General features: G+C 38.4%; 2 protein-coding genes and 1 long non-coding RNA gene across 3 annotated transcripts; 2 read left to right on the top strand and 1 right to left on the bottom strand.

Annotated features, from left to right (window-relative positions):
- The first annotated feature begins 366 nt into the window (after nt 1-366).
- Nucleotides 367-2,042, top strand: LOC121467058. The gene is made up of 3 exons (XM_041707877.1): nt 367-464; nt 570-1,926; nt 2,016-2,042. The coding sequence occupies exons 1-3, from the start codon at nt 367-369 to the stop codon at nt 2,040-2,042; spliced, it is 1,482 nt and encodes a 493-aa protein (XP_041563811.1).
- Nucleotides 2,043-3,047: 1,005 nt separating this feature from the next.
- On the bottom strand, nt 3,048-4,477 carry LOC108142454 (protein snakeskin). Its single transcript, XM_017266330.1, has 4 exons — nt 4,367-4,477; nt 4,214-4,297; nt 3,802-3,998; nt 3,048-3,505 (listed from the first exon to the last, which is right to left on the bottom strand). Exons 2-4 carry the CDS (start codon nt 4,262-4,264, stop codon nt 3,265-3,267), a joined length of 489 nt encoding a protein of 162 aa, XP_017121819.1. The 5' UTR covers nt 4,265-4,297; nt 4,367-4,477; the 3' UTR covers nt 3,048-3,264.
- Nucleotides 4,478-8,307: 3,830 nt separating this feature from the next.
- Nucleotides 8,308-27,201, top strand: LOC108142455. The gene is made up of 3 exons (XR_001774296.2): nt 8,308-8,763; nt 11,832-11,888; nt 27,104-27,201. It is a non-coding gene; the product is annotated as an uncharacterized LOC108142455 (long non-coding RNA).
- Nucleotides 27,202-27,299: the final 98 nt, after the last annotated feature.

The following is a 27,299-nucleotide window of genomic DNA, read 5'->3' as shown; positions in this document are numbered from 1 at the left end:
ATACTTTTGCCTTAAAGACTAAATTATTAAGGGTTTAGTGCTGAGATATAGCTACTTTGTTCTTACAGTTACACTAAGTGTTGGATATCGAATGAGGGAAATCCCAAAAGATACATAGAATTAAGTGAAGCCCCATTCAAGCTTGGAAGTATAATTTCAGTTTGTTTTCTTTTAGATTTACTCTTTCGCATTTGCAAGTTTCGTATACACTTAATAGTTGATTGATATTGGCAATCGGAAATCGCCGAGGTAGGGACCTTTGGGATTGTTGATAAAATGCTCACCACGCGAATTACCCGACTTTTAATCAGTTTATTAACGCCTCTTTCTATATTTTGCAGGGGTTTGAAGTCCGCTGGCTTCGGTATGTATTCCACCAAGGAGACAAAGAGCGCGGCAAAGACGCAAAAAAAGGCGCAGAAGGTGAACAAGAAGCAGCAATTAAAGCAGCAGCAGCAGACATCGTTGCCAAATGGCAATAAAGTCAAATCGCCAGCGAATGCCAAGAATACCCAGCCAAATAATAACAATAATCACACTAACATCAACAACAACAATAACAACAACAGCATTATAGTGCCGAATAATAATAGCAAAAGTAGCACATTGCCTACTAACACGGCGCAAAAATTCCGGGAGCACTACGAGGCGGAAAAGCGGAACCAGGGTGTTAAAATGGGCGCCACCACTTTGCCCGGCTACGAAAATGTGCCCAAAATGGAGCGATCCAATAGCTTTTCGTTGCGCAACAAGCTCTCCAAACTCATAAATCATTTGACGGGCAGCAAGGAGAATCTATCGAGGACCGATGACGATGAAGATTCCAGCCGGACACCTTACATATTCACCCGTAGTCGTTCGATGATACAGATGAGGCGACCAAATCGTCGGAGTTTCATCGAACCGCAATTGGAGCAACTATCGGAGGAAACGGAGAAATCGGGGGATCTCACCTCGCCGGCTTCACCGCGAAAGACTTCGGTGGCCGATTTCCAGGTCAGCTCACCGGTGCTCCTGAGAAGGAGTGAACTTACGGGATCGGTGAGGACCCCGGCACGTCGCCAATCCGCCCAGCCCTTCACCTCGACCCCTTTGGAGGAGGTGCAGTCGCAGGTTCAACGCAAGGGCTCGCTGATGTCGCTCAATCAGACGGAACCCACTACCAATCCCCAGCTCAATTTCCAGAAAAGACGATCCAACACGCTTATAGCTTCCTTTAAGAGCACCTTTTCGGGACTTACCAGCGGTGGTGGTGGGGCCGAGAAGAAGGAGAAGATGAATCCCAAGTGGAGCGCCTCCCTGCAATCCCTGCAGGCCATCGACAATATGGTCAGCTATGCCAACATGTCCTTCATCGACTACGACAAGTTCAATGGCTATGAGAAGCAGCTGGAGCGTCAGCAGTCGCTGATGAGTTTGGCAGAGCAACCGGTTCCCACCGCCACCCAGCTGCCACTGCCTCCGTCGGCATTGACCCACTCGCATTCGCCCTCGCCGCTGGGTGAACCGCCTCGCACACCCGTCCACCTGAACTCCTCCTTGGACGAGTCGGTCAGGACGGTGGTGATGCGCCCCAAGAGGAGCAAGGCCTCCCTGGAGGGCAGAAGCAAGACCTCCCTGGAAGGCAGGAGCAGCATGGTCAGCCTGAACAGTGCCTACAATCTGGACACCGACTACGAGCACAATCTGGACCGAGTGCACAATGTCTATCGGGAGAGCTTGGACTCACGGACACTGGAGCTGCTGAACCTGCGATCACGGAACTCGTTCATCCAGGACCAGGCGGTCCTGTTCGACGCTTTGAATCTGGAGGATGGATCGGTGGCGCGACGGTGCGCATTGTGTTCGAAACGCGTTGGCCGGAGTGGAAGCATGCGGCAGCAGGAGCGGGATGCCGTCGACGGGCGAGGGAATCCAATAAAACAGGTGAGTTCAAATGCTTTTCTTAGTCGTCAAACCAAAAAGCAGTAATGGAATACTTATATAATTGGTGTTAATGGCAATCTGGTCGTTAGATCGCCAATTTTGGTCTTTGTTTGTAATACCAAATGAATTTTCAATATTCTCCCTATGACTTCTAAGGATTATTTTAAAGAAATCCAATGTTAAAGTGACTAACTGACTAAGTTTAGTACCTTTTGTTTGTTTGGTGCTCTTATCATTGCACTTATAAAACTCTTACATCGAATCTGTAATATATATGACTCAATAAGTTATGACTTCTGGCCATAGCTTACCGATAAATGTAGGGTTTTTCTCAGAATGTTCAATGTTTCGTTAAACCCCTTCAGTTTACTCCGGAAGTTCTATGTGGTTCATAAGGGGAAATTCGTCTTAAAGCGTCATCGATTTGATTCAACAGCTCATGAACTTTTTTAATCGCATAAATGAGTGTAATATTTGCATTTCTACGTAGGTTGTGTGTAGCTGCCCAGTTTAACTGTTGTAGGCACCAGTTCTTCAGCAACACCAATAGTTGCCATAATAAACTTCTTTAAATGGAAATTTCATTCTTGTGAAAGGTATCTATTGTTTTAGCTTGGCAAGGTTGCAATCTGAAAAAGCTTGTTAATGATCTAAGAAAATGTAAAATTGAAAAGGATTGACTGACTGTTTAAATAATTTATAAAAATAAAAACGAGCAAACGAAGCTCAGACTTAAAGTCATCAAACCACAAAAAAACCCCTAACCAAGTTTCTCAATTTATATTGTTTGCTTATCTTCTTGCACACATTCTCAGTTTAACATTTAAAGAGATTAAAATGTTTAAAGTATATAAATATCTTTTACTGTAAAGAAATTATATAAAAATAGAATTTACTAGAATTAGAAATGCGAAACGACTGGCTTGACAATATCAGTAAACAGCAGTTTTCCCTAATATTTGAGTTTAAAAATTTAGCTTAAAGAAATCAAAAACATCGACCCTAAGGAATATTATTTTATCTGTTAGGTAGTGTTTTTTGTACATATGTCAAAAAACTGAGACAGACTAGCGAATTTCGCCAAATCCCACAAGTATTTCCCGAATGCACAAAAACTTGTATTAATGGCAAAGTCTTAACTATTTGTATTTGCCAAAATTGGGACGTTAATATTGAAAGTAATGAAACAGTTAGTGTATAGTAGAGCGACAATTGACTCTTGCGAACTTCACTTGATTGCGTATAAAAACTAATTTGTTCTTAAATCGATCTAAGTATAAAGAAAAATGTGGATGTGTTTATTCGGCGATTGCGATTATTTGCCCCGTTGCTCCACTTTTACTGCGTGTAGTCGGTGTCGCCCTTCGAATAGTGTATGCAGGCCAAAACGGTATCCAGCAGATACAGTGCGCCCTCGATGACGCACAGCGATCCCATGGCAATGCCCACTTGGCGCTCCGAGTTTACGTACAGGAATCCCTCGTCGGACATATAACCCTTCCAGTAGTGCAGGGCCACTCCACCCACGGTGATCCACATGATGCAGCCAACCACGTTCATGATGGTGTCACAGAGCTCTCTGCAAAAAATATAAACAGAATCGCAATAAGTTTTAAATCCTATGAGGTCTCAAGACAAATTTAGAAAGTTTAACAGTTAAATTGTAGAATATTTATAGGGTTGCTTAATGACACGACTTTCAAAACTTGTTGTGTATATTTAACTGATATTTGTGGCGTTAGTTAAAGCTACTTTTAATGTGATTATGAGAAGATATGTGTTCTAAAGAGTCCCTAACAAATTCCATTCCAACTGGGATAACCTTTGGCTTGCTATGCTATACTATGATGATTTCTCAATGCTCCATTAACTTACCCCTTATGCTTGGTGGTGCCAAAGGCGAAGGCAATCGTGTGGCATCCAGTGTAAATCAAAAATCCAACCATAACGCCCGAGGCCACGATTTCCGCATCGGCGCTCTTCTCCTCGTTCAAGTTCCAAGTGCCGCCAATGCCCAGGAATTCGCCGCCATCGCCCCAACGGTACAGGAAGATGATCACCAGGTTGATGATCTGCAGAAAAAAGGGGACGCAGGAGAGCAATGAGGTCATGTATTCCGCGAGTGAATCACATTCCAGCCACGCCTCGCCGTACACCACGGCGTATGAGTAACATTGCTAATACGCCAGGACTGATAAAACGCGCGCTTATCAGCCAAGTTATTGCGACTACACAGTCTGTTGCTCAATTCGTGAAGGGAGTTGGTAAAATAAAACCCAAAACTTACCAGCTTCAGGGCCTTGATGAATATAGAACCGATTGTCTCCACGGACACCATTTTGCACTAGACGCTGATTTTGTTTTCGTTTGGCTGGAATTAGGGGGCACACATTAGTTTACAATAACCTATAAAAATTCCCCTTAATCAGTGGGCACTCACAATCTTTTCTGTAATTTTCACACGGAAACTACAACAAATGATTCGTGTTCGTATCGTTGTCGTTCGACGACTAAACTGAAAATATCACTGAAAGGCAAACTGTTGCTCGCATAGGCGCTGTATTGTAGCCAAGAATTTTGTAGCTTTTGCAATCTGAGCATACACGGTCAGCGATAAGATAAGGCATTCGACGATACGATAACAGGTGCTATTCGAAATGGGTTACTAATTTGTTGACGGTTCCTCCGGGGGCGGTAAAAAAAAATCTAGATGCGCATGCGCCAGTGAGCCCCACCCGCGTATCTTATCGTCGGTTTGTCGCCTTACAACGCGATATCAGGTGCTCCGATTTGCTGGTTCTCGCAGCATTATTGTACATTATTCATGGCGGCCACAAAGCCACAAAAGTGGAAAACAAAGCTTGGGGCTATCGAGAGGCCGGAAACAGTTTGTCTTGCGTCACCAGTGGATTTTTGAAATACTTTGGGGTGAGCCATTGGCCTGGCATTCCCCCCGATAACGACGATTCCCCCTTAATGCTTGTAACGCATCCCCAAAACCTTGAAAATCCACTGACCTTGTCGCATTTCGATGATCGATAGCCCACTTTGATTATATGCATTCTCGCTACTGATTGAAAACTCTCTCACCCAAATCACTGCAACTAATCTGCATTTCAATTAACTCAACCCTAGCACAATAATCATAGCTGTGTGGCCCATGTTCAAGATTTCGAATCAATTGGAACATCACAATGCAAGATAATAGCGACAATTGCCGAGAGTGAAACCTCGTTTGCGGTTGGCATGTGGGACCCCAAATGACTACTTATTATAGTAAAACGGAGAGTAATTGCTTTTTGCAAGCTGTGGATGAATGGGTGGTTTTTATGAATTACTTAAAAATATATTACGTCCACATTATCGTATACTACTAACTCATGTTAAGCTAGCTTTTCTTGTTTTTAAATTTAGTTGTTCTACATTAAATATTCGAAATTGCAATGTAGTTAAAGATATTTTGTAAAACTTTGAACATTAATTGATTTTTTTTTCGTTGTTAAAGTCACCAAAAAACACTTTGCACCTCGTGCATTCTGTTTTATATTTTATAAGCACCATTACATTTTACATGTATAAATCATAAGTTGAGAATATGAAACAAAAACATGACATCACACCTCGTCAAGAGGTTTTTTTACGACCTGTCATTGAGTAGCAAGTACACACACAGATCCACGAGTACTATATATAAACAAGTATAACTTACTCAGTGCGAGGGATTATTGGGTTTCATTCGGATGCTGAGTAACAGGAACACTATGGAATATAAGTTGTGGGGTGTTGTGGGGGTAGAAAGTTTTTGCAGCCCAGTGTATTTTGTTAGGTTTTTTTTATTTTTTAATTTAATACATGCTTAAGAATTTTATCAAAATATGTCGACGACCTTTGCTCGTTTAACTAAGTGGAAAGCCTTTTAAAATGCAAATTACAAACCAATCTCTTAAAATGCTTTAAATACATCAAGGTTATTTCCATATCTTCGGCTTTGTGAAAACAATAAAGTTAATCATGTTTTTCATATGTTTATTTAGACACAACTCTGTTTAAAAATGATTAATAAGCATCAACAGTTATGTATTTTTATATTGATTGCAATGGCTTGACCAAATCCAAAAGATGATAAGATTAGATTCAGAAATTAAATGTTTAATAGGGAATAAAGAAACCTGCGAGTGCTTATTTAAGTATACAGATATAGCTTTGCATTGCATTTCCAATGCAAATTGCCTGGGGCCTGAAAAAGTAAGGAATTTCTTCCAAATCAAGGCCAGAGGTTGCAGTGTTCTTTCTTTAGGTTCCTTTGTAGCCGATCCCCTTGCGATTCTTCCCGTTTCTCGTATCGAATCTCCAGGGAGTACCAGAAAAAGTCTTTAATTTTGGAATTTGTCTCCTCTGCGTTCGCTGCCGATGAATCATTTGGCAGAGAGAAGAGAGCAGAGAGTTGCGGCAGAACAACAAAAACCGGCATGCAATTGCCACCAACACAAGTGCAGCTCTTGTTTGGAGCCCTCTCTCTCCGTTTATGGGGAATAGAGCGAGATAGAAGTGAGAGTTGACTCCATAGCTACTAGCTTTTGTGTGTCAATTGTCGTCAACTAAACATTATTAATAGTGATGAGACATATATTACATTACTCAAGTTACAATTCCAAGGATCACTTTCGTTAGCGACATTTCAATAACATATTTTGTTTTTACAAAATATATTTGTTAAAGCTTTTTTAAGCTTAATCCCAACAATTAAGAACATTTTAAACTAGTAATCCACATGTTTCCCATTAATAGAATAATTCGAATATAGCTAGCGCTCGTACGTAATTTTTCAAGGTAGGTAATACAAAAAATGTTCTGTTGCAAGTTGCACTTTCAAGCTCCAAAACTTCTGATATAAAATAATAGGTCGTGGTAACAAATACATATACAGCCAAAAAGCAGTAAATTGAGAATGATCAACTAGCTGTACTAGCTGTGGATTACAAGGTTATTAATAAAATAGACAAGAGGCTGCTAGGACCCTACCCGCAACATACCCAGAGTTTGCTAAAGAATAGCCAATTTGGCAGTCCTGCAACCAAACCGTTCTTTCTAGCTAGTGTTGTACCAATCAGACTTTGAGAGCGTCACTTAACATTGCAGAACATTACAGCTATGTAAACTGTATCTCAAGACGAGAGTATTTAACACATACTCGCGAATGCATCTGTAAGTTACGTATGATTATTTGCACACCTTTAGGAGCACTTACCTGCCATATTTGGACTACCTGGCGTCAATGAGGTGTGACAGCGATTTGGTAATGAGATTTTCGAACCGCTCTCTGTGGGCGGACTTAAATTAATTGGCAGACATTCGAGAAGTGACTCAGAAAATTGTAGATGAACACATGGCAGCAGAGCTTTTCGATTTTGTTTTGATTATTATTTGATTTCGCCTCTTCTTCTTTCGCCGGCTGCGTTGTTGCTATTTTATGAATGAAAGTTCCGTTTGTTTACCTTTGCGCTTTTGAGCGTGCGCACGAATCTTTCTCTCTTTCGAAGAGCGAGATAAAGAGAAAAAGAGAGAGTGAAAAGTGAGAGTAAAGAGTGTGGGTAAGATGCTTATCACTCGAGTTCAAAGAACACACACTATCGCAAATAAAAAGTTTTCGCCACTCTAAAAATTGCGGTAAACTCATGTGCTGCACCACTGAAAACTTGAAGAGATTTACGAGTTATTTAGCAAGTCGGTCGACTTTCAATTAATTTAAATGTGTTTTTGAACAAACAATTTCTTCAACCCCGCTATTTACTGTCAACTTTGAAATTGACGAAAACGTATTTGGCCAGCATTTTATGACATTTGCTCAACGCTTGCATTCATATTCATAGAATTATAGACATACAATCCCACAGCGGCGGTAAACAGAATAAACATATTCTGATACAAAAGTATAAAATGGCATTGGAAATGCGATCTTTCCAAACCAATTTAGATTCGGATTTTTATTTTAGTATTTTTATTGAGTTTTCAAACTTTGTTGAGAATTAAGAATAAAAAAAATTGCATGTTTCAGAATTAAAAATTTTTTTTTTTTGATATTTGATACTGTAAATAGTAATAAATTTGTTAAACTAGTACATGATTTCTTTTGTTGAGTTTAAATTGAACTTATTGTTTCAAATGGGTTACGATTCTCATCAAAATGGGCGGAAAAAGAGATTACATAAAATTTAAATCTATTTGTTTACAGATTTTAAATTTTAAGTTAATTTCTAGAAGAAAAGTACTATTTCAAACAGAAAACTTTGTCAGGACATTTGAAAAATGTTAAAATAGCAGAGACTATAAATTTGTGGCTTGAGTTCTATTCTTTTAACCTCAACTGTCCCAGTACAGTCATAGACCTGTGAGTGGGAGCGGGTAGATGGGTGCCTTGTTTAACCAGACCGACTGCCGAACCCCATCTTCGTGTCGTTATCCTTATCAGGCGAGTGTGTGACAGGCTTCTCTGCTGCCTTCGGGGTCCTTTAAACGAGCGGATGGCTTCGCAGTCGCCTCAGTTCGTCGGCAGCCGTCCCACAGTGCGGATGACCCAAAGCGGACCGCCGACCTCCGACCTTTGACATCGAAAGTTCGGTTGCGTTCGCGATTTTTTGCCGCGCTGTCATCGCGATTTTGAACGCTTTCGAACCGTTCTGTGTTTTGTTGGTGCCGTAATTCCGAGGATAGGATACAAAAAAAAAAAAACAGAGTAAAAAAGGCATCAAGAGTTACATGACTAAATAAAGTAAAGCCTCCTCGTTCAATAACAAATCAATCGAAATATGTATACCCGCTTTGCTGGATGCACCCACGGTAAACAAGAGCTCCTACATACTATGATTGTTTGTCTGCAAACATCGCATTCGTTACCAACCCGATTTTTAGCATACAGTGCGTTTCGCCACTGAGTGACACTCGTCGAAGCAAAATTTGCATAAAGTGTGGGATTAAAACCCGCACTTCTAATGAGTTGCTAAGCAGTAAACAATTTCCCAACTAAAGAGATCTGGTCTTGCCTTAAATTGTGGTTCTTTTGGTTAGGATAATCTTTGGACTGAATACATTTAAACCACTTCAAATTGTAACCACTTTATTTATTATCTACATTTTATTTCAATTAGAAGACAGTGTTGTCGTTTAAAAAGTTGTAATGCACTCCGAATAAAATTAATTTTAGGAAAGTTTTTCTTTTTTTGTACATCGCCCTATTAATGTGTGTAAGAAATCAATTTCATTAAATTATATTATTTACAAAACTGCGAGAGCTTGAGATTACAGAGCTTAAAAGAAATTTTAAATCTCCGTAGCTTATTTAAATTGGTGTTAAATTGTTTTTAACAAAATGTTACTTTTAATTCTGAATCCCACTGTAATATATGTACCAATAGATATGTCACTCATCCTTGTTTGAAGCCATTCGTATGTAGTCCTTGATTCTGACGTTTGTTTGGATGACTTTAAAAGGTCATAGATAGATAGATAGAAAAGAGCGTAAATTGTCAAATGCTTATTCGGCTTAAACAGTCTGACTTTTATTGAAACAACGAATTTATTTGTTTACATTTTGACACGGAAATGTGTTATCTTTTCGCAGAACAACTTGCATTCTATTTTAATGACCAAGAGAAGAGTGAGGGTGGTGAAATTGTGGCCATAAAAATTCAATGAAATCATTTATTTCAATGGCTTTCATTCTTAATGAATGTTATGGACTGCATTTCGTTCACATTTAAACAGTTGAACCATTTAGTAAATGGGCTTGCTATAAGCATATGGTAATTGAATCGTTTGTAGTGATTATTTCTTACAAATGAAACTTTATGGGATTCTGTGATAATATTGAAATTATTCCAGGTTTTTGTTTAAATTTAATTGTTATGTGGCTTTTGTATAAGTTTCTGCTTTTAGTTATTATCAATTTTGACTTAATCACATCGTAAAATAAATAAATAAATCCTCCTTGTAAAGTACCAACCGAGTAACGATTTAAAAAGACAAAACAACAGTTTTAGAACTTTAATAAATGCAAGCAAGGAGTTCAATAAAAAAAAATGTATAAAAAACTTTAAAAATTGGGCTTATTTCCTAATAGTCGAAGGTTTTTTACTTATGTGAATTTAAAATCTTAAATTCTTCCGTGCCTTGTAGGTATTAAATTCCATCTACCATTACATCTCCTCAAAGCTGTGGATTAATGTTTGCCTCCACAAGGAACTGCTCTCGGCATTTATTTCTTTGCGACAGAGATTTGTGAATTTGTAATGCTTAACATACTTTCGGGCATAAGAAGTACTAGATAAACGTAATCATGGCGGAGCGTTTCCTTTATTGGAAACACAAAAGCGAGTGGGCGGCAAATGCCTTCTGCCATTGGGCCATTGGGCTTCTTTTTTTGGCCCTCTTCGGAGCCTTCAAATATGCATAAACTAATTTCGGCTTATGCAACATACTTCTCGGCCAGGCCCACGGCATCGATGCTGCTGCTCATCATCCTCCCCTGCTGTAATATTCATTACCTAGCCAGCCAGCCCATATGTGCGCTTCCCGTTCGCCGCTGAAACATTTAAATGCTAATAAATTTCGTTTATGGGCGAGAGCCGTGCTGGACAGTCGTGCACTTGGAAAAATTAAGTTTCGTTTTACGAAAAAAATACGGAATATTTTGCATTACAAGTTCTTCATTTGGAAAAAAAACCTATTTAAGTTAGTATTAAAAAAAATGGGACATTAACGTAGTTTTTCTATATATTTTTCTGGGTAACTATTGTTAATATACTTCAGATAAGGACAATTAAAGTTATATTTGAATACTATACCATTGAATACAAATTTTAAAGTAATTTTGAATGCAACCTTATACTTTATCTTTTTTTTTTGCACATGTGTGGCATAATTTATAAAAAAAATAGATGGCTTTCATAAGGATTGTTGTAAATTGGGTTACATACATTAAGTTTTCCAATTGCTAATTTCTCTTAATAACGTTTCGTTGGTTTTCAAAACGTGGCTTTCCAATATTAGTTAAACTTAGTTCTTAAATGCGTACCCTAGTTTGCCGTCTACCAGAGGTCAAGAAGTAGACATGAAATGTAATTCTTTTAAGTGTAGAAACTGGGACTGGTCTCCGATGACGTTCGTGCTAGGCACTCGTGACGTCCGGACCCCAAAAAAAAAAAAGAAAAAAGGTGCAAAGTCAGGTGGGGACGGGAAGGAACTAAGCTCCTGCTTGAGAAATCCTCCGCGTTGCCAGAAGAAGAAATGGCCACGGAAAATGATTTATGACTGCCAGCTCTGGCTAAGGCTGCAAGCCAATTCCATTCCTTGGTTTGTTTGGTCATCCGCTGCCTGCTCGCCGGATGTGGGGGCCAACACAAATAGCTCCAAGATTTGTCGAACGCGTCGGCTGCTGAATATTTGGTATATTGTGTATGGAGTATGGTGGTGCCGTGGAGCGTCATAAATCAATTTAAATGTGAAAATTATTGCCGCATACTTTTGGGTTGTTGTCGGGAATTTTTCATAAACAAAACACAACAGGAATTTGTGTGAACAGGAATGGGGGAGGATTCCTAGCCATTTTGACACACATGTGACACCTTAAATCTATAGCTTTTTAAGGCTTGCCTAGTATAATGTTACTTTATAAAAAGCTTTATATTTTTTTTTGTGCTTTTGACAGCAAATAAATTATAGCATTTTATATTTGTAATTTTTGTTTTCCCAAGCATTTGATTTAATATTTGATTGCTTAAATTTAATTAGACATAATTATGCTAAAATTTATATGCTCTCATTACGAACAAATACCTAATGAGTGATCATTCATTTTAATTTCACATAATCAGCGTTCTTTACTCATGTTAAAATTTCTTTCTTTTCAGGTAATTGAACGATTTTATCTTCGCAATGATGCCTTAAATTAGCACAAGTTTGCAAATGTAAGTTTTAAGACCTTGACAAATTATCTGGTTATTTACGAGGCCAAAATTTCCTCTTAAGATAACAGAGAAAACTCGATGCAAAGTTTGCAGCGGAAGCTGCTGACGCTTTGAACATTTTCTTTTCGGCCTCTTTAGGGAAAATTATTGTTTTCCCTTCCTTTTGGCCAGAAAAATAAATATCCAAAGTTCAGGGCCTTGGTAAACTTTAACGAAAGCACCCGTATTTCTGCAAAATAAAGAACAATTTTGACTAAATCGTTGACTTTGTAGAAATTTGAATTTAAAAATATAATTTGTTCATAATACTTGTGTTTAATTAAGTTATAAAAGTGTAGTTTTAAGTTCCCACCACAAATTCTTAAGTGAATTTTCTTCAACCAGCTCTGGATGAAGTTTCAAAGCAGCACCGTTCGTTTATTTTTGTCTTCTTATCTTGTACATTTTTATCTTCTGCTGAGACTTTCAATTTCCACGTACGTGGCACCTGAAGTTTTCTGCGTGCGAGGCAAAAAAAAAACTTAAATTTAACGTGTCAAAAGCTTATGAGCTTCAATTCAAGAACTCAGAAATGTCAAAGCGGAAATTCGGTAGCAATAAATTGGCTAAAACATGTATTGATTCTTCACTGCGGCATAAAATATATTTCGGCAACAAAACAATTCGAATTTTAGATAAGCAGCTAAAATTATTTTGATAAAATGCTGTGTGCGTTATGTATTTTTTCAACATTTTAAAAGATAATGAAATTAAATGCGTTCTTTTTATTAGTGAAAGACAAAATGAACTTTCTTTCTTTAACGAAAGTAGCTACAATTGTCATTTAATTAACGATTCAAAGGCTCAAAGCTGGAAATTCTAGACGAAGAAATACGCTTTCGCTTTGCGACCTTCGCCACTATTGATTTAAAGAGGGACTGAAATCCCTAAGTTCGCGCTCAACAAAGGGCCCCTTCTGCTGTCTGGAGCAATGCCATTTTAGAGCTATTTCTTGAATTAATCTCCCCGGAATGCTCCTGGCCCAGCGTGCCACATCCTTTGCAGGTACAAAAACAGACAACGACAGGTGGGCGGTGAGTGGCTGCCCAGAAAACCAATTTGGTCATTATCTGAACACATAAATCAAAGTCAGTGCAATTAGCGCCAAGGTAGAAGTCCATTTTAAAATTAATTAAACCGAAAACAAATCCACAAAACGAACCGCACGAAGCCCACACACAGCCGGATCCGGATACGGATCCAGACCCAGAACCGGAGTAGGAAAAGCCAACAACACGGGTGAAAATTGAACGCTCTTCTCCGGAACCCATCGCCAAACATGGGACATTGGCAAGTGGAAAACTCCTGACTGGTTGAATTACAAACAAGCATCAGGATGGATTTCCCAAGGACTTTGATTGCTCACTTTTATTCCGCTGACGAGTGTGCGGAAAAGTGCAATGCAGTCGTAGTACATCTAATTTCAAGCGAACATTCTAAATAGAAACCAATTACCTTTGACCGAATTGATTCTTGGAAAACCAACGAACAGTTTAACAATTTGTTAAAGTTGTTTTAAAAGAAACTATGACTTTGCATGGATTCTCATATTTTCTATACCTAAAAACTTAAAAAAATCATTTTTAAAAACATGTCCAACAAAGATAAACAATGGAGTTCGGTTATAGATACAAGAATTCCCAATCAAGAAAACTAGAAAATTTAATATCCAATTTTATGCAAATGAGCATATTAATCAATGGAAACTCAGTTTCTCAAAGTCAATCAGGTATTAGGCTGCATGCAGCAATTCAAACACATTTCATAATGAATGACTGCTTACTGAAAGTCATTTAGTCTATTCGCACATTTCATTTATTTTTGTCTAATCGCATTCGGGAAAAAACTTGACGATTATCTTTCATTTATAATGGCGGCTTCGGCTGGAATTGAAATCTAGTTTTAATCAATATAAATCACCAGTCGGCTCTCGATGGGCGCGTCAGGGGCATAGATTTCGTGTTCGCTGAATGCGAAGTGATTTATGCACTATTGGTGGGTGGCCGTCACTGGCCACCAACCTCCCACCTCCCACCTACCACCCACCGCCCACCACTCTCACGTAATTACTGCCGGTCCGGTTTGGTTTGGTTCGATGCACTGAGAATAAATCAATACAATAACAATAATAACATTATACTCAATTCTTTTTTTTTTGCGTTAATAAACGTTTAAAAAAAATCTAAACAAAGCCACTTTCTTTGTCAAATTATAATTATTAAATTATTTTGGGTAGTTGTTTGACAAGTATTTTATTTTATTTAGTAAAAGTTAAAAGCAAGAAAAGAAGTTTATATACCATTGCAGCACTATAAAACGAAAATAATCTACAAAACGATTATATTTTCATAATTCTGATTTTATAATATCAGGTGGAGAATTCTTTAAAATCAGTAAGACATCTTCATAAATTAACACATTTAAGACGGTCCTTTTGATATGTGATTAATTTATAAAATTCTTTATATCACATTGCTATATCAGATTTAATTTTTCTACTACACGGATAAACATTTCTTAGTATATAGACTGAAAGAGGGAAGATATTACTAGTTGAAAATTTTAAAATATCCAATTGATATAAGACAAATTTGTAAAATTGCTAACCAGTTTTTGACCATGTTTTCTCTCAGTAAGTGGTGTTTTTTTTGGTGTGGTCCGGTCCGTCGGTTCTTAATTTGATTTGTGTCCTGGGCGCGGCGTCCGGCGATGCAGGCTCACTCGGCCTCCGGAGGACTCCCGTCAGGTGAGAGGGGTGCGGCCCGGACTGGTCTGGAATGGTCTGGACTGGACAATGGTCACTGATTGTGCGGTGTCGTCTGCCGGTGCTGCATAGCTGGCGGCAGTCTGTGGATTTCCGCAAGAGCCTCTCTCTCGGACAGCAGACTTCTGTCCATGACTGGATAAATCCGAAAAACTAATTAAATTTTATAAATTGCGAAACAGTATAATTTAAGCAAGATAGTAATTCACTTCGAAACCAAATCCAATTAAGTGTAGCAAACACTATGTAGACAGGAATTTTAGTTTTATTTTTTCAGCTTGACTCATTTAAGTAAATTCTTACAGATTTGTTGAAACAAATGTAATTTCAAATGTTTTTAATACTATTTATTAAAATTTGGGTTTGGTAAGTCAGTTCTCTCCAACTGTAAATCACAACTTTGTACTTCTGAAAAATAAATTGAATGACATATATGTGTTCATTAGCAAACTAATTAAACTTTAAGAAAATCCAAGAAAACTTTGTTAAAGTTAAATAAAATTCGGTTGGTCTAATTTATCGGACTTAAACCATTTTTCAAACGGAATTCTTCAAAGAAAACTTTCACGAAAAACTTTGGCAAGTTGAAAAGCGACCATTAAGGAGAGAATTAATGCTGTCATGGTAGACATTTGGAGCACCCTCCAAAGTCCAATTTCGCGCTGACGTCGTTTCGATATTTCATTTTTGAAATGGCGTATATATTACGTTAACCCCTCAATTGGCCTTCTAAAAAACCCGAAACCCGATAATGTCCGAAGGGGTGGGTGGGGTAGGGGGCATTATCTTTAGCCCCGACAATAGAGACGTCAAAAAGTTAAGGCTAATTAGCATGATGTGGATCAACAAGCGGGTAATAGCGTCAAAAATTTATAAACGCCCGGCGTTTGCAAAAGCGGATGCAAAGTCTGAAATTTCTGCCCGCTGAGCATGTCTTTGGTTTGCTTTCTGGTTCCGTGTTTTCAGCAGATTGAAAGTTAAAGTTCCGCCAGCGCCCGAGGAACTGCGACACCCAACTTTGTTGCCAATTGGGGTCAGTGGAGACACAAGGCAGCCACTTTGCAGGGGGTCATCACTTGGAAAAAAGATTGAATCATTTCATGCTGTTGTCACCGAAGTCTTAATTTATTTTCGGATTTTATAAGGTTTCTCCGATTTGTTGCCAAATTTGTTCTTATGAACAGTTGACTAAAAGTTCATATAACTTTTAACAGAGCTGTGACATTTTGTAATGCTTTTAAGCTTGTTAAATATTTAAAGAAATGCAAACAATTTACAATGAAAAATTAAAGCTTATTTATTTGTATTTATGCTAAAATGTAATATTTTTCCAAGTGCATTTCTGTATGTGTGCCGAGGGGCGCTTCTTGTTTATCAAATTTATTTAGCAAATGGACCTCAAGCACTTTTCCTCGCTTTGTTCTGCCCTGTGCGCCGCCAGATTGGTTGCGGATGAAATTGTTTGCTTTGAAACGGAAACTGGGTTTGAGTGGCGCATCTCCGAGGTCCCATTGCCGCATCGCCAGATTGCCACGTCGCCAGTTCCCACTTGCCACTTGCCACTTGCCACTCAGACAATAAAGGATAACCGCAAATGTCCTGTGAAGCGGAGCGTGCCCGAATGAGCCAAGCATGCGTCATTTTCCGCTCGCTTAATGAAACGTCGCCAACAAGCCATACGGCTGCGATGCTAGGCCATCGATTCCGAAAATACCGAGAAAATCCCTAGAATGTTAAACTATTTCGCAAGAGCCCAGACTGACACGCACAGTACACTGAAGTTAAAAATTATACCGAAAGAAACTTTACTTTTCATAAGAGAGCTTTAAATCTTTTGTATGAACGTCAAATTTTCAAACGTTGCTCTTCTATATCTGGGATATAATTGTTATAGATTCAGTAAACTAATTCCTGGGTTCCGTAAAAAAGTTTTTTCGTCAGTTCTATTTACGATAAATAATTTAAAATCATACTATTTATGATTTAAAACTTTAATATAATAATTTATTTTATCACACACAGCGTGTATTATATAAACAAATATTTTTGTTTAATTATGAAAAATTAGATTTCCGATTTAGAACCAAAATGGATTTTGTTCAGGCTTAGAAAAAGCACTTCCCAATTTTATCAATATCTAAAAAAGTAAAGCAATTATTTTCTTTATAATACGATTTTGAAATTTTTACTTCTGAATCATTGGAGCTCATCTGACTGAACTTCTTATTTGTTCTTCGACTTGTTTCATTTTTGTTACACTATAATTTGATTTTATTGGAAGCTAGAACCTTAACCCGAAGACCATTAGGTTTTTTCACGAGTGTATATCGATGGCATATATTTCAATGACGTGGGCTTATAGGACCTCCACTTTTGATCCTTTCAGAGAGCCATTCTCGGATTGTTGTAAATAATTGCCGGCACTTGAGGGGACGTCCTGGCCTTTTGTAGGCCTAAAATGGCCAACAAAGGCGGCATTGTCGAGAACTGTATGTGTGTGTATTAACTGCTTTGGGTCCTCGTCATCGTCTTCGAACGGGAAACGGAAACCAAATCAGGCTGACAAAGCCTTTCGAGCAACAAATGCCATAATGGAAATCGAATGTAAAATGCTGGTGAATGAAACGCTCGTAAGCAGCAATTTGCCTGAATAAATAATATTCGCAAGTGTCATCGAGTTTTCCCTATTGGTCAACATACACAACACATATGTGTGTATGAATAAGGCAGGGTGTGGTAATTTCAAGGATAGTCCTGCTGGGGGAGAGCTTCCTTTGTCATCTGTTAATTACAGCCACTGCGGGGACAATTGTCTGCCATTGATTAAGGCAGCAAAACACTTGGCGGCGAAGCCATAGAAAATAATAAGCGGGAATGTCATTAAAACTTTCCAAATGCTTTCAAGTACCCAAAAGACGAAACTCAAACATGTTTGTCTTCGCGAGGATGTGAGTGTGTGCCTTGTACACACACTCACTCCACTCACATAATGCCATCCTCAATTCCCCTCACCAGCAGTTGCCATCATTGTAAGTGCTTAATCAACGTAACGTGAAGTGTCACTCCAGTTTTCATCACTTTGACTACACGTTCTCGAACATAACTATCAGCTCGATAATTTGATAAAGTTTTTACTACGCCCCGTCAAATGCAAATTGCCTGAGACATTTAATTGATAGCTGGGCCTAATCGAATCACTTTGGATGCCATTCTTGCGACATATCATTGCGGGAATGGGCTATCCTTTGATGCCATTAGCGACACAATCGTTGCCCACATCTTCACCGAGGCACATAAGCGTCTCAAATAGGCAACTACGGGATTTCATAACGCTTTATGCATGCACTGGAAAAAAGTCAAGCATGATGTTCCAAATTCAATAAATAATTTGTATTATACTAGTCTAAAGTACTTCTGCAGGTGATGTTGTTCAGTTTGCTGCATTAGAATATGTTTAACAAATTTTACAAAAATTATAACAAATTTGATAGCTCTCAGCTAATTAATCCGTAAATCTTTTATACTTAAAAAATTATTACTTTGGAATTTATTTAACATTTGTATTGTATATTTGTAATATCATTAACAAATCTATCCAAAAGCAGTGGTACATTTTTAGACAAAATGACTGATCTTTTGTATTTATATTAAAAATAAAATAAAATCATAATATAATCACTCTTTTTTAATCATTAATGAATAACTCAACTCAGTAGTTCATAAAATATGCACCTATTATATTACATTTGGAATAATAAGATTAATTTCCTATTCACAAGAATTTAAATTAGAAATGCAAAAAGAAAATGTTTTTAAAACAAACCAAATTTTCTCCAGTGCAATCGCATACACATAAAGCACAGGTGTGCGGGGTCATATATATATGTATTGTATGTGAAATTGAGGTGGCTGGCATTTGCCATTAATTAGTCTGCAGGTGTCGTTGGACAGAAGAAGAAGATGGCCAAGTATTTGACCGCACCACCTGGATGGGTGTGTGGGTGGTTTAATGTTAGAGTGGGCAGCGGTTACCAATGGGCGGGTTTCAGCTGGCGGAAGTACGGCCTGCTCATAAAAATTGGCAAACAAAGGAAACTTTTCGTCGAAGGACGAGCCAACACGAGAGTGCGTGAGCAAATGTGAGTTGGCGGTGAGTTGGAGCGACCGCGTTTGGGGGCAATGTTCGGGCACGATTTACGTAAATTTTTATTACAATAATAACGCCAGGCGAGAACACAAACCAGCGTCGGGGGCAACGCGCGAAATATACTTAATGAAAGAAACCACAGCGATCGATTTGTGTATTGGCCTGGCCAAAAAGGCGGCGAATGGCCGCAAGTAACGGGCCAAGGGGTATGCACGACGAGCCCTAATGATGACACATCCTGCGCGGTCGGGGAAAGTGCTGAAAAGTGGGGGGGGAAATGTGGAAAAATGGGGGGAAAAAGTGGCCCCAAGCCAACCACAGCGAACCAGTTGCCGAGTATTTCCCAAATGACGTAAGAAGTTGCAAAAGGACTGCGCGCCAAACTGGCACGGATCAATAATCGATGTGTAAAAAGTCAGTGACTGTGTATAAGGAAGAGGACCTCATTAAAACTGCTCTAAAGATTTCTTGGTTGCCTCATAGAAGGAACTTTCTGGCAAAAAGTTGAGACCAATATAAAAGCCAGCTAATGTAGTGGCAAGTGGTTGGTTCGTTACCTTTGACTACATTGGCGTTACAAACTTGATAAATAACATTTATTAGAAAAAAACGAGTGTTGTTGGAAACTCGTTTGCTTTAAATATATATTTCAACACTTGAGTCATTATTTGAGTTTGGTTTATATAAATTTATAAAAGAAAATAATATAGTAATAGAAGAATTATAAAAAAATCAAATGCTCTTAAGCTTGGTTAAATGTTATTTATTAAGAAAAGAAACGTACATGTGATAAATCGATTAAATAACTTATGCAAATCTATAAACTCGCATTTTATGATTTCAATAAACCCAATTGCATTTAACAAATACAATCCTTGGAACTAAATCGAAAATGAAATCAACATGAATATTTTTTTAGCTTGACATTTTAAGCTTGACATTTTATATTTTCATACAGCCATATTATTAATTTTAAAACCTCAATATTGCCAAATCAAATTTTCCGTTCAATAAATACAGAAAATGAAATGCCATGTGAAGTGTAAATATAATCTACAAGGCGTTTAACAACCCACTAGTTTGCCAAAAAAATGGCAACACTTTCTGGGAACTGCAGGGCTCCATTCAACGTGATTTCCAAGCAACGATGGGCCTGATTTTCTTCCAGGAAAAGTTCAACCCTTAGGAAAGCCTCGTGCATGTTACACAGGTGCGAATTACACAAATTTATGCCTGAAACCATTTGATTTGTGGGGCAGTTGGCGAAACTTTGAGTTCGCACATAATTCATTAAGCCCGATGTCCCCGCTTTTTGGGCCATTTCGGCTGTCAAACCTGGCGAAAACTAAATGTATCCTAAGCCAGGCCGAGTTTGCGAGCTGTCACATACGAGCTGTGTGTACGTGTCAAATGTGAATCTAGCTCGCTCTGTTCGTGGACAGTTACTACCGACTGACTGACTCACCCTGGCTTGGAATATTTGGGTTGTCAACTTCTGCCCAATTTCGACTTTTTCCGTTAAGCCCAAATTTTTTGTCAATGTCTGGAATAAATTTCTTTGATCGTTTTCTATTTGTTTGTACATATATATCCTCTGGCTGTCGTTACTGCGATAACAGATGATGTCAGTTTTTTTTTAGCTGTCAAATTGGTAGCATCGTTGAAAAACGAAAAACTCTTTTAGAAATCAAACGCGAATTCTTCAGCCTAAAATTTATAAAAAATGCATATTTTAATAAAGTTAAATGACTACACTTTCTTCTATGCTGATTTTTCTTTGTCCTTATACTGACGGGGGACCAATAGCTTATGAACAAAAGAAAAGGTGATTTAAAAGTTGAACGCTTCACGCTGTTTTCGGATGTATTGCAATTTACCATTTTTTAGCCGCAACAAAAACTGCCACTCTACGCCAAAATAGGGTTCGGTCCGGTTGGCTTGGTATGAAATTAATTTGACGTATCTGGCCCGGATCCGTTTGACTGGCCATCGACATCGGAGGACGGCAGGTTGGAAGGTAACATATTAAAGCACTCCGCACACGAATGAAAAAGTCGACTCAAAACTGAAACTTTCTGCCATCTTGGGCTTGTGCTGGGCGATGACATTGCCATTTCGGTGGCAAACTGGAGGCGAAATGGCGTTTATGTGTTTGCATGTCAGCTAGTCTTCTGTGGGCGGCTGGTGGTGGGCGATGGCTTCTTGCCAGTGGGCGGTGGGTGTGGCCTGGTAAGTTGCATGCTCCACTGACACGGGGCAGACATCAGCCAGCAACAAAGTCGGTACACGTATCCTTCGAAAATTTGTGTTGATTTGCTTTGCAACAATGTATTAGGCAAACAACTGCAACTATACTCCTTCGGGGCATACAAGAACCCACGTGTTTATGTATACGTACGTATGCAATGAACTTTCCACACGGCACATAGGTGTTAGCATATACAGCCGCGGTCAAGATTGCAGGCTTGTCGGAGGGGGCGTTAAAATTTGCCCAAAACATGTTACAAAATCTGTGCCAACAAAACGCTTAATCGAGGTTTATTAGTGGCCACTGAAATTGTTTACAGTTATCTAAGAAATTAATGTAACAACCGGCCTATAACAAATTTAATTCTATTTTCAAAAATATTTGTGTATATACAATTTTTTTAAATTTTGTCATGTTAAGAATTACCAAAAAGTGTTGTTCTTATAAATCACATTATGTAAAACCTAACAAAATGATAGGATAGTTCAATGCAGTACTTTCATTTGACTCACAACTGTAAAAAGATGAGTGTGCAGGACACGTTCTGATTCAAAATGGAAATTGGTTCGCACTGACCCCTTAAGAAAGGAAAATTGGTTCGGGTGTCGCACGTTTGCAAAGCATATTTCAAATGCTTGACTAATTCTAAGGGACTTTGTAGTTTATCCTTTCACAATTGCAAATGCAATAAGTTTAACTTTGTTGTGTTTGTTATCAAATTAGCACTGATAACTAAAAAAATGTTTTAAATAGTGCATAGTACTTGTTAAAGTTGTTTTGTTTCTACCATTTGGTTGCTGTTATATATTTTAACTGTATTTTTAAGCTATGCAAACAATTTTATTTGTGTTTGTGAAAGAATTTAAAAACTAATTTCCAGGATTTACTCTGTGGCAAAAATACGATGACCAACAAAAATAGACCAGCAATCATTTGAAAGAAAAACAATCCCCTCTTCGGGAAATTCATCACAATCGATCGTCATACAAGCCGCGACCCATTCGCATATTTGTTCGCTGTAAGTCCGTAATTATCCTTGCGTGCGGTTGTCCCGTGCTTTAGTGGCCGTAAAATCTGTTTGTTCGAAAGCAATGCATCGCACACGGCAAGTGAATGCTATATAGTGTTCTCGTGTATCGTCAAAACCATCGTGTATGGCGAAACCATCGAAACACGTTGTCGTGGTTGGCTGATTGGAGCCCGTCCTTATCTGCAGCACCTCCGTTTCGGTGTCCAGGACTCCGGCTCGTCCTTGCGGCTTATCAAACGCCAATCAAAATGGTGCACGCAGTGGAAACGGACGAGGATGTCGGGAACGGCAGATGCCACGTGTCGGGCTATTTAGCATGGAAATTCGCTTAAAGGCGGCGGCCCAAAACGGGACACAATGCGACTGCTGTTCTGCGGTGCACATAAAGAAATAAATTAATAAAAATAAAGAACAGTTTAAGCTCAAAAATGCTGCCTTCAAAAGCACCAGAAAACTAATCAAGGACAATAATATTATCAATTTAATACTGTTTTTATCTTTATAACGGTTAGAAGCTATTTGTTAGTTTGATAAGCTATATTTCATAAATATCTAATACGTATATTAATGATTTATATTTAATAATAATGATTTAATGATAATTGAAAAATGTCATGTATTTCAGTATTAAACATTTGAGCTTTAAGTTATGCCAGCTTTACTTCAGCGTTTTGATACGAAAAACCTTATCATTGCAAAGAATCAAATTGAGCTCGAGACATTCCCATTCGATTGTGATTTTATTTATTTCTGTGTACAAATTACATAAAGACTTCAAGGTAACCGGCGGACTCAGAACACAGAACACGCAAACGGAGCATTTAAATCGATTTCGCCGGGAGTGCGGGACTCGGCAGTCCGCCGGAGTAGCTTGTTTATAGCTCCTGCAAATTTATCTGACTGTTTTGCCGTTATTTATGGACGACCCCGAACCCCTCCACAGTCCGCCCTGGTCAGCGTTCGCTTATAATGGCCATTGCAATGGGGTTAAAGCCGCTCGAAAGTAGGTCCATTCAATTTGCAAATTTGAACATTTCTGAGTGGCCCAGTTGTAGTCGGGCCATGTCGGAAATGTTTCCCATAAGACTTCCTGTTAAATCAAGCGTAATCACACCAGATGTTGGGCTGGCAATCAATTAGGGAATGTTTTACTTTAGCATTTTGTCAATGGGTTATTATTTGTTGTGTAGTTCACAAAGAGAATTTGTTTTTTAATTATTGCATTCGGAAATTGGCAAACACAAACTTTAATTAATGCATTATAATCTATACTTTATTTATAAGTATATACGTTTCATTTGAAAGGTTGCAAGGTTACTATTTGCTTTTCATTCCATTAGCCAAATTGAAACACATTTTCTATGAAACACAAATAAGCTCCAATTTTAAATACGTTTCTTGTATGCAAAATTGCTAGCAGGACAATCTGTTTATGGTGGTATTAGTAGTGAATTAGTTATTACCTTTACCATTTGTAACTCTTTAGACTTGTAAAGAAAATATAATATTAAAGAGCAATAGTATCTTGTACTTATATTTATATTTATTCAAATTCATTTATTTCTTGTTTTGGGGTGATAGAAGGTGGTTAATATTTGTTATCGTTCAGTTAAAACGGTTGATAATTATGCCTATGTTAAACTTGTTATAATTTATTTTGTAATTTTATTTTATTTTAATTATATCTCCTTACGGTTTTTATATCTTGTATGGCCAGTTTAATTTAATTCTTATAATATATTTTAGTTATTATTTTCGAGGGACCTTCCAACTCAAAAAGTTGCATAGTTCAGGACAGCTTATCATTACCTTTCTCAACTTAAATTACCCGACCTTTTGAACTTTCGAAATGATGTTTGCTGGGTTGTCATTGGCAAAGACCCTTGCCAAAAAACCGACATGTGGGACTCATTCAATTGCCAAACGATTATCTCCGGCCTCATCAAACACATCTGTACATCGTCCCTGGCATCCGACTTCCGACTGCGACCCAACCAGAAGTCGATGCGAACCGCCTGCAAATGAGCGGCGATTGTTTGCGGTCGTCTGCGGATCTCAGTAAATACGGGTACGGGTTTTGAGACAGGAGAGGACTCGACTGGACTGGACTGGACTAGTCTGTCCTGGCCTTAACTGGACACTCGGGCATTTGTATGCCGGCGGGGGAATCCAATCTTTGCTCTGTGCGGACCCACACTTCCGACGGTGTGCACTCGACTGGATTCATCGACAGCACAGGCGACTGGCAGGCAAAAAAAAAAAAGGAGACCGCAAACTATTTCAGGTACCTAATCGCATTCTGCCAAAAACAATTCGCACTCGTCGAGCCGAATGCCCCGAAAAAAAAGGGAAAGGGCCGGAAAACTGCACCACAACAGAAAGGTAAGTGGCGAACGGGCTGGCAAACTGGCAACAAACTGCCGCATTGTCATTGAAATTGTTGGCAGACTTTTTTCCTCGGTGTTCTTTGTAGTTTGGCTTTATCACCAGCCTTGGTTTTTGCTTTCGAGGTTTCGGTTTTTCCCCACTTTTTGTTATACAGGGGCATACAGTCAACGGGAATATGGTATGACAGGCTAAAGAAAGTTGAATACTTTCTGACTTGTGATTAAAAACTATTGTTGCTCAAACCAATTGTTATGTTGGTAGATAAAAATGTTGCAGTTGTGAAATTTTGGTATTGTTAATTTGGTTACACTTATATGAAAAGGGCAAATCAGTGTAAAACGGAGAAAAGTGCACTTGAATATATTTAATTACCAAATAAGTGAAAAGTATAACTAAAAGAAACAAATATTAAAACAATTTGCACCATTTGCTTGAAGAGCTATCGACAGAAATTAAACAAATTCATTTATTTATTTGTTATACATGTTTTTAGATCTTATCTTTGAAATTGTAAAAGACTTTAAAGAGGCCGTGGGTATAACTTCTTACCAAATATGTATCTTAAAGAACTTTAAAGCAGGCTGTTAGGCTCTAGAGACGTTGAGTTTTGATAGTTTAATTAAATTTATGCTTTAAATTTATACTTTACAAATCTTTTGTGAAATAATTTTGTATCAGCTACAATTACTTACCCGCTAAAAATATTTAAAGAAACTTATATTATTACAAAACTGATCGAAAACTAGAATTATTGATTTTATTGGTAAGGTAATTTGATGAATTCCAAACCGGGTGTCCTTTGGTCGGGGCATTCGACTGTATCGCACATGGGAGAATTTTTTTTCGTTTTGGCGTTCCCTGAGCTTTTTGCTTGGCGCCCGCCTGTCATCGCACGCCCCCGACCAGCCACGCCCCCGCCGCCCTTGGTCGTGGCACATCGGGAACTATAAATCAACAAATTTGACAGCAGAATGTGCAAAGTGGTAAACAAAAAGCGGCTTCGGAAGCAGTTGCAAGCCAAGGACAAAAGGCAGAGTGGCTGTGGATTGCACTGGGGAATCGAGGAAGGGAGAAACTAGGGAGGACTAGGAGCTCTCTAGTCTCTCCTGTCAGTATCCTGCCATCTGGATGCCTTTTGGTCGATGTCTGTTGGCTGATGCTCTTGCTATTGCTGTTGCTGTTGCTGTTGCTTTTGTTTTTACTGTTGCCCTGCCTGCTGGCGATGGCGATGGCCATTATTGGTGCTAATCAAGCGTGATTAATTGTATTGAAATTGAATTTTTGTTTTGCATAACATTCTGGGTGGGACACATGGGAGCAGGTTGGATGGGTTTTGTGGAAATGGGTTTGGGGCTTGGTTGTCTGTGAATTTTGGCGCTTTCTATTATTGCACACTACACTCCAACACCTTGCTTGTACGAATTTCGAGTAATTTATACAAACAAACACAAGCGAACAATCGCGGGGGAAATATTAAAGAAGCTTTAAAATTAACATATTCACTTTCTACACCAATTGGGAGCCAATTAAGCAATTTAGCAGACAAAAAGATTAAGGGCTCTTAATAAATTATTTGGATTATAAGCAGGGGAAATGTTATACAAGGGTAATTATACATAATGAGTACCATTAATTTGATTAGATGTGCAAGTGCCGCATAATTTGCTCGCTTTTCAATAACTTTTGTGTGTGGGTAAATGTAACTAAATAAAGACTTTTTACCATTTATTGAATAAATTTCTGAATGGATTAAAAATTTTCTTCTGCAGTGCACCAATACACTTGTTTTTGCATTTCTGTGCGGCGGTTGGCTGGTGAATTTAAAAGCTTTATTATCCTCCCTAACTCCTCCAGATTCTATCAAAATTGCGGCGGCAGCTGTCTGGAATTGCCGCTGCTTCATGTACCTTGTCCGTGAAATGAGTAATCTGACTACGGAGTGTACACGCCAAGCAAGTAGTCCGTAATTGTGTTGTGGGTTCTCCGGGCCTTCGTGTTTACTCTTGTTGACTTTATATATTTTTTCAAAAGAACACGATAAGGGGGCACGGAAATAAAACTGATGACAGGGTTGGGAGATTACTTTTCATTTGATAGATGTATTTCCAAGTATGGTTAGGCGAATATTTTGGTTTTGGCAAAAACTGTATTCAAACTTCTCCTGAATTGCTTAATTTACAAATCATGTCGTAGCTACAAACAATTGCTTTTAAATATTAATAACCTTTTCGTCTGGTCTATAAATCTGAATGGGCCTCTTACGGAAAACACTTTAACGAGAAAACTTATATTTTAATGACGGTTGTTTTTTTAATTGGTCAATTTCATAATGAAATAACCTATAAAAAATTCATCACCTGCACCTTTGGTAAAACATGTCTAAAAATAACTTTTAAAACTTTATACAACCAGTTACAACAGCAATGTAGAAGCTCGATTAGTACCTCAAACTTTAACAGAAAAAAAAGTTGTTTGTTTAAGTTGCAAAGTTCGATTCTTATGATTATGAATTATGACATGCAGTGCAAACCTTTTTAGCTATATATATTGAAGTAACGAGTCATCACTAACCGCTTACATGTCTTCTGTCTCTTTCAAGGTAACGACTCGAATCCAGATGATATATTGCATCGATGCCTCTCGTGCAGGCGCATTAAGTTCGCTTATTGCCGGCAATAAACTCATTTACGTACTCGACCCGAGCACGTGGCTCCTTCAGGCAGGATCCATCTCAGTTACGGAACTGGGGAAAAGTATGGGGTCCTTGTCAGGTGCAGATACAGGTACAGATATAG

This window comes from Drosophila elegans, unplaced genomic scaffold, assembly GCF_018152505.1.
Source record: "Drosophila elegans isolate 14027-0461.03 unplaced genomic scaffold, ASM1815250v1 contig_208, whole genome shotgun sequence".
NCBI lineage: Eukaryota > Metazoa > Arthropoda > Insecta > Diptera > Drosophilidae > Drosophila > Drosophila elegans.
The sequence above is the reverse complement of the archived record's forward strand: the minus strand, read 5'-3'. Positions and strand labels throughout refer to the sequence as shown.

Coding starts and splice junctions, on each gene's coding strand:
- LOC121467058 (XM_041707877.1), top strand. CDS start 367: ATGTATTCCACCAAGGAGACAAAGAGCGCGGCAAAGACGCAAAAAAAG. Junction 465..569: donor AAGCAGCAGCAGCAGACATC/GTTGCCAAATGG, acceptor TAACAACAACAG/CATTATAGTGCCGAATAATA. Junction 1,927..2,015: donor GAGGGAATCCAATAAAACAG/GTGAGTTCAAAT, acceptor TCTGGTCGTTAG/ATCGCCAATTTTGGTCTTTG.
- LOC108142454 (XM_017266330.1), bottom strand. CDS start 4,264: ATGGTGTCCGTGGAGACAATCGGTTCTATATTCATCAAGGCCCTGAAG. Junction 3,999..4,213: donor TCATCAAGGCCCTGAAGCTG/GTAAGTTTTGGG, acceptor TTTTTTCTGCAG/ATCATCAACCTGGTGATCAT. Junction 3,506..3,801: donor GGCACCACCAAGCATAAGGG/GTAAGTTAATGG, acceptor TATTTTTTGCAG/AGAGCTCTGTGACACCATCA.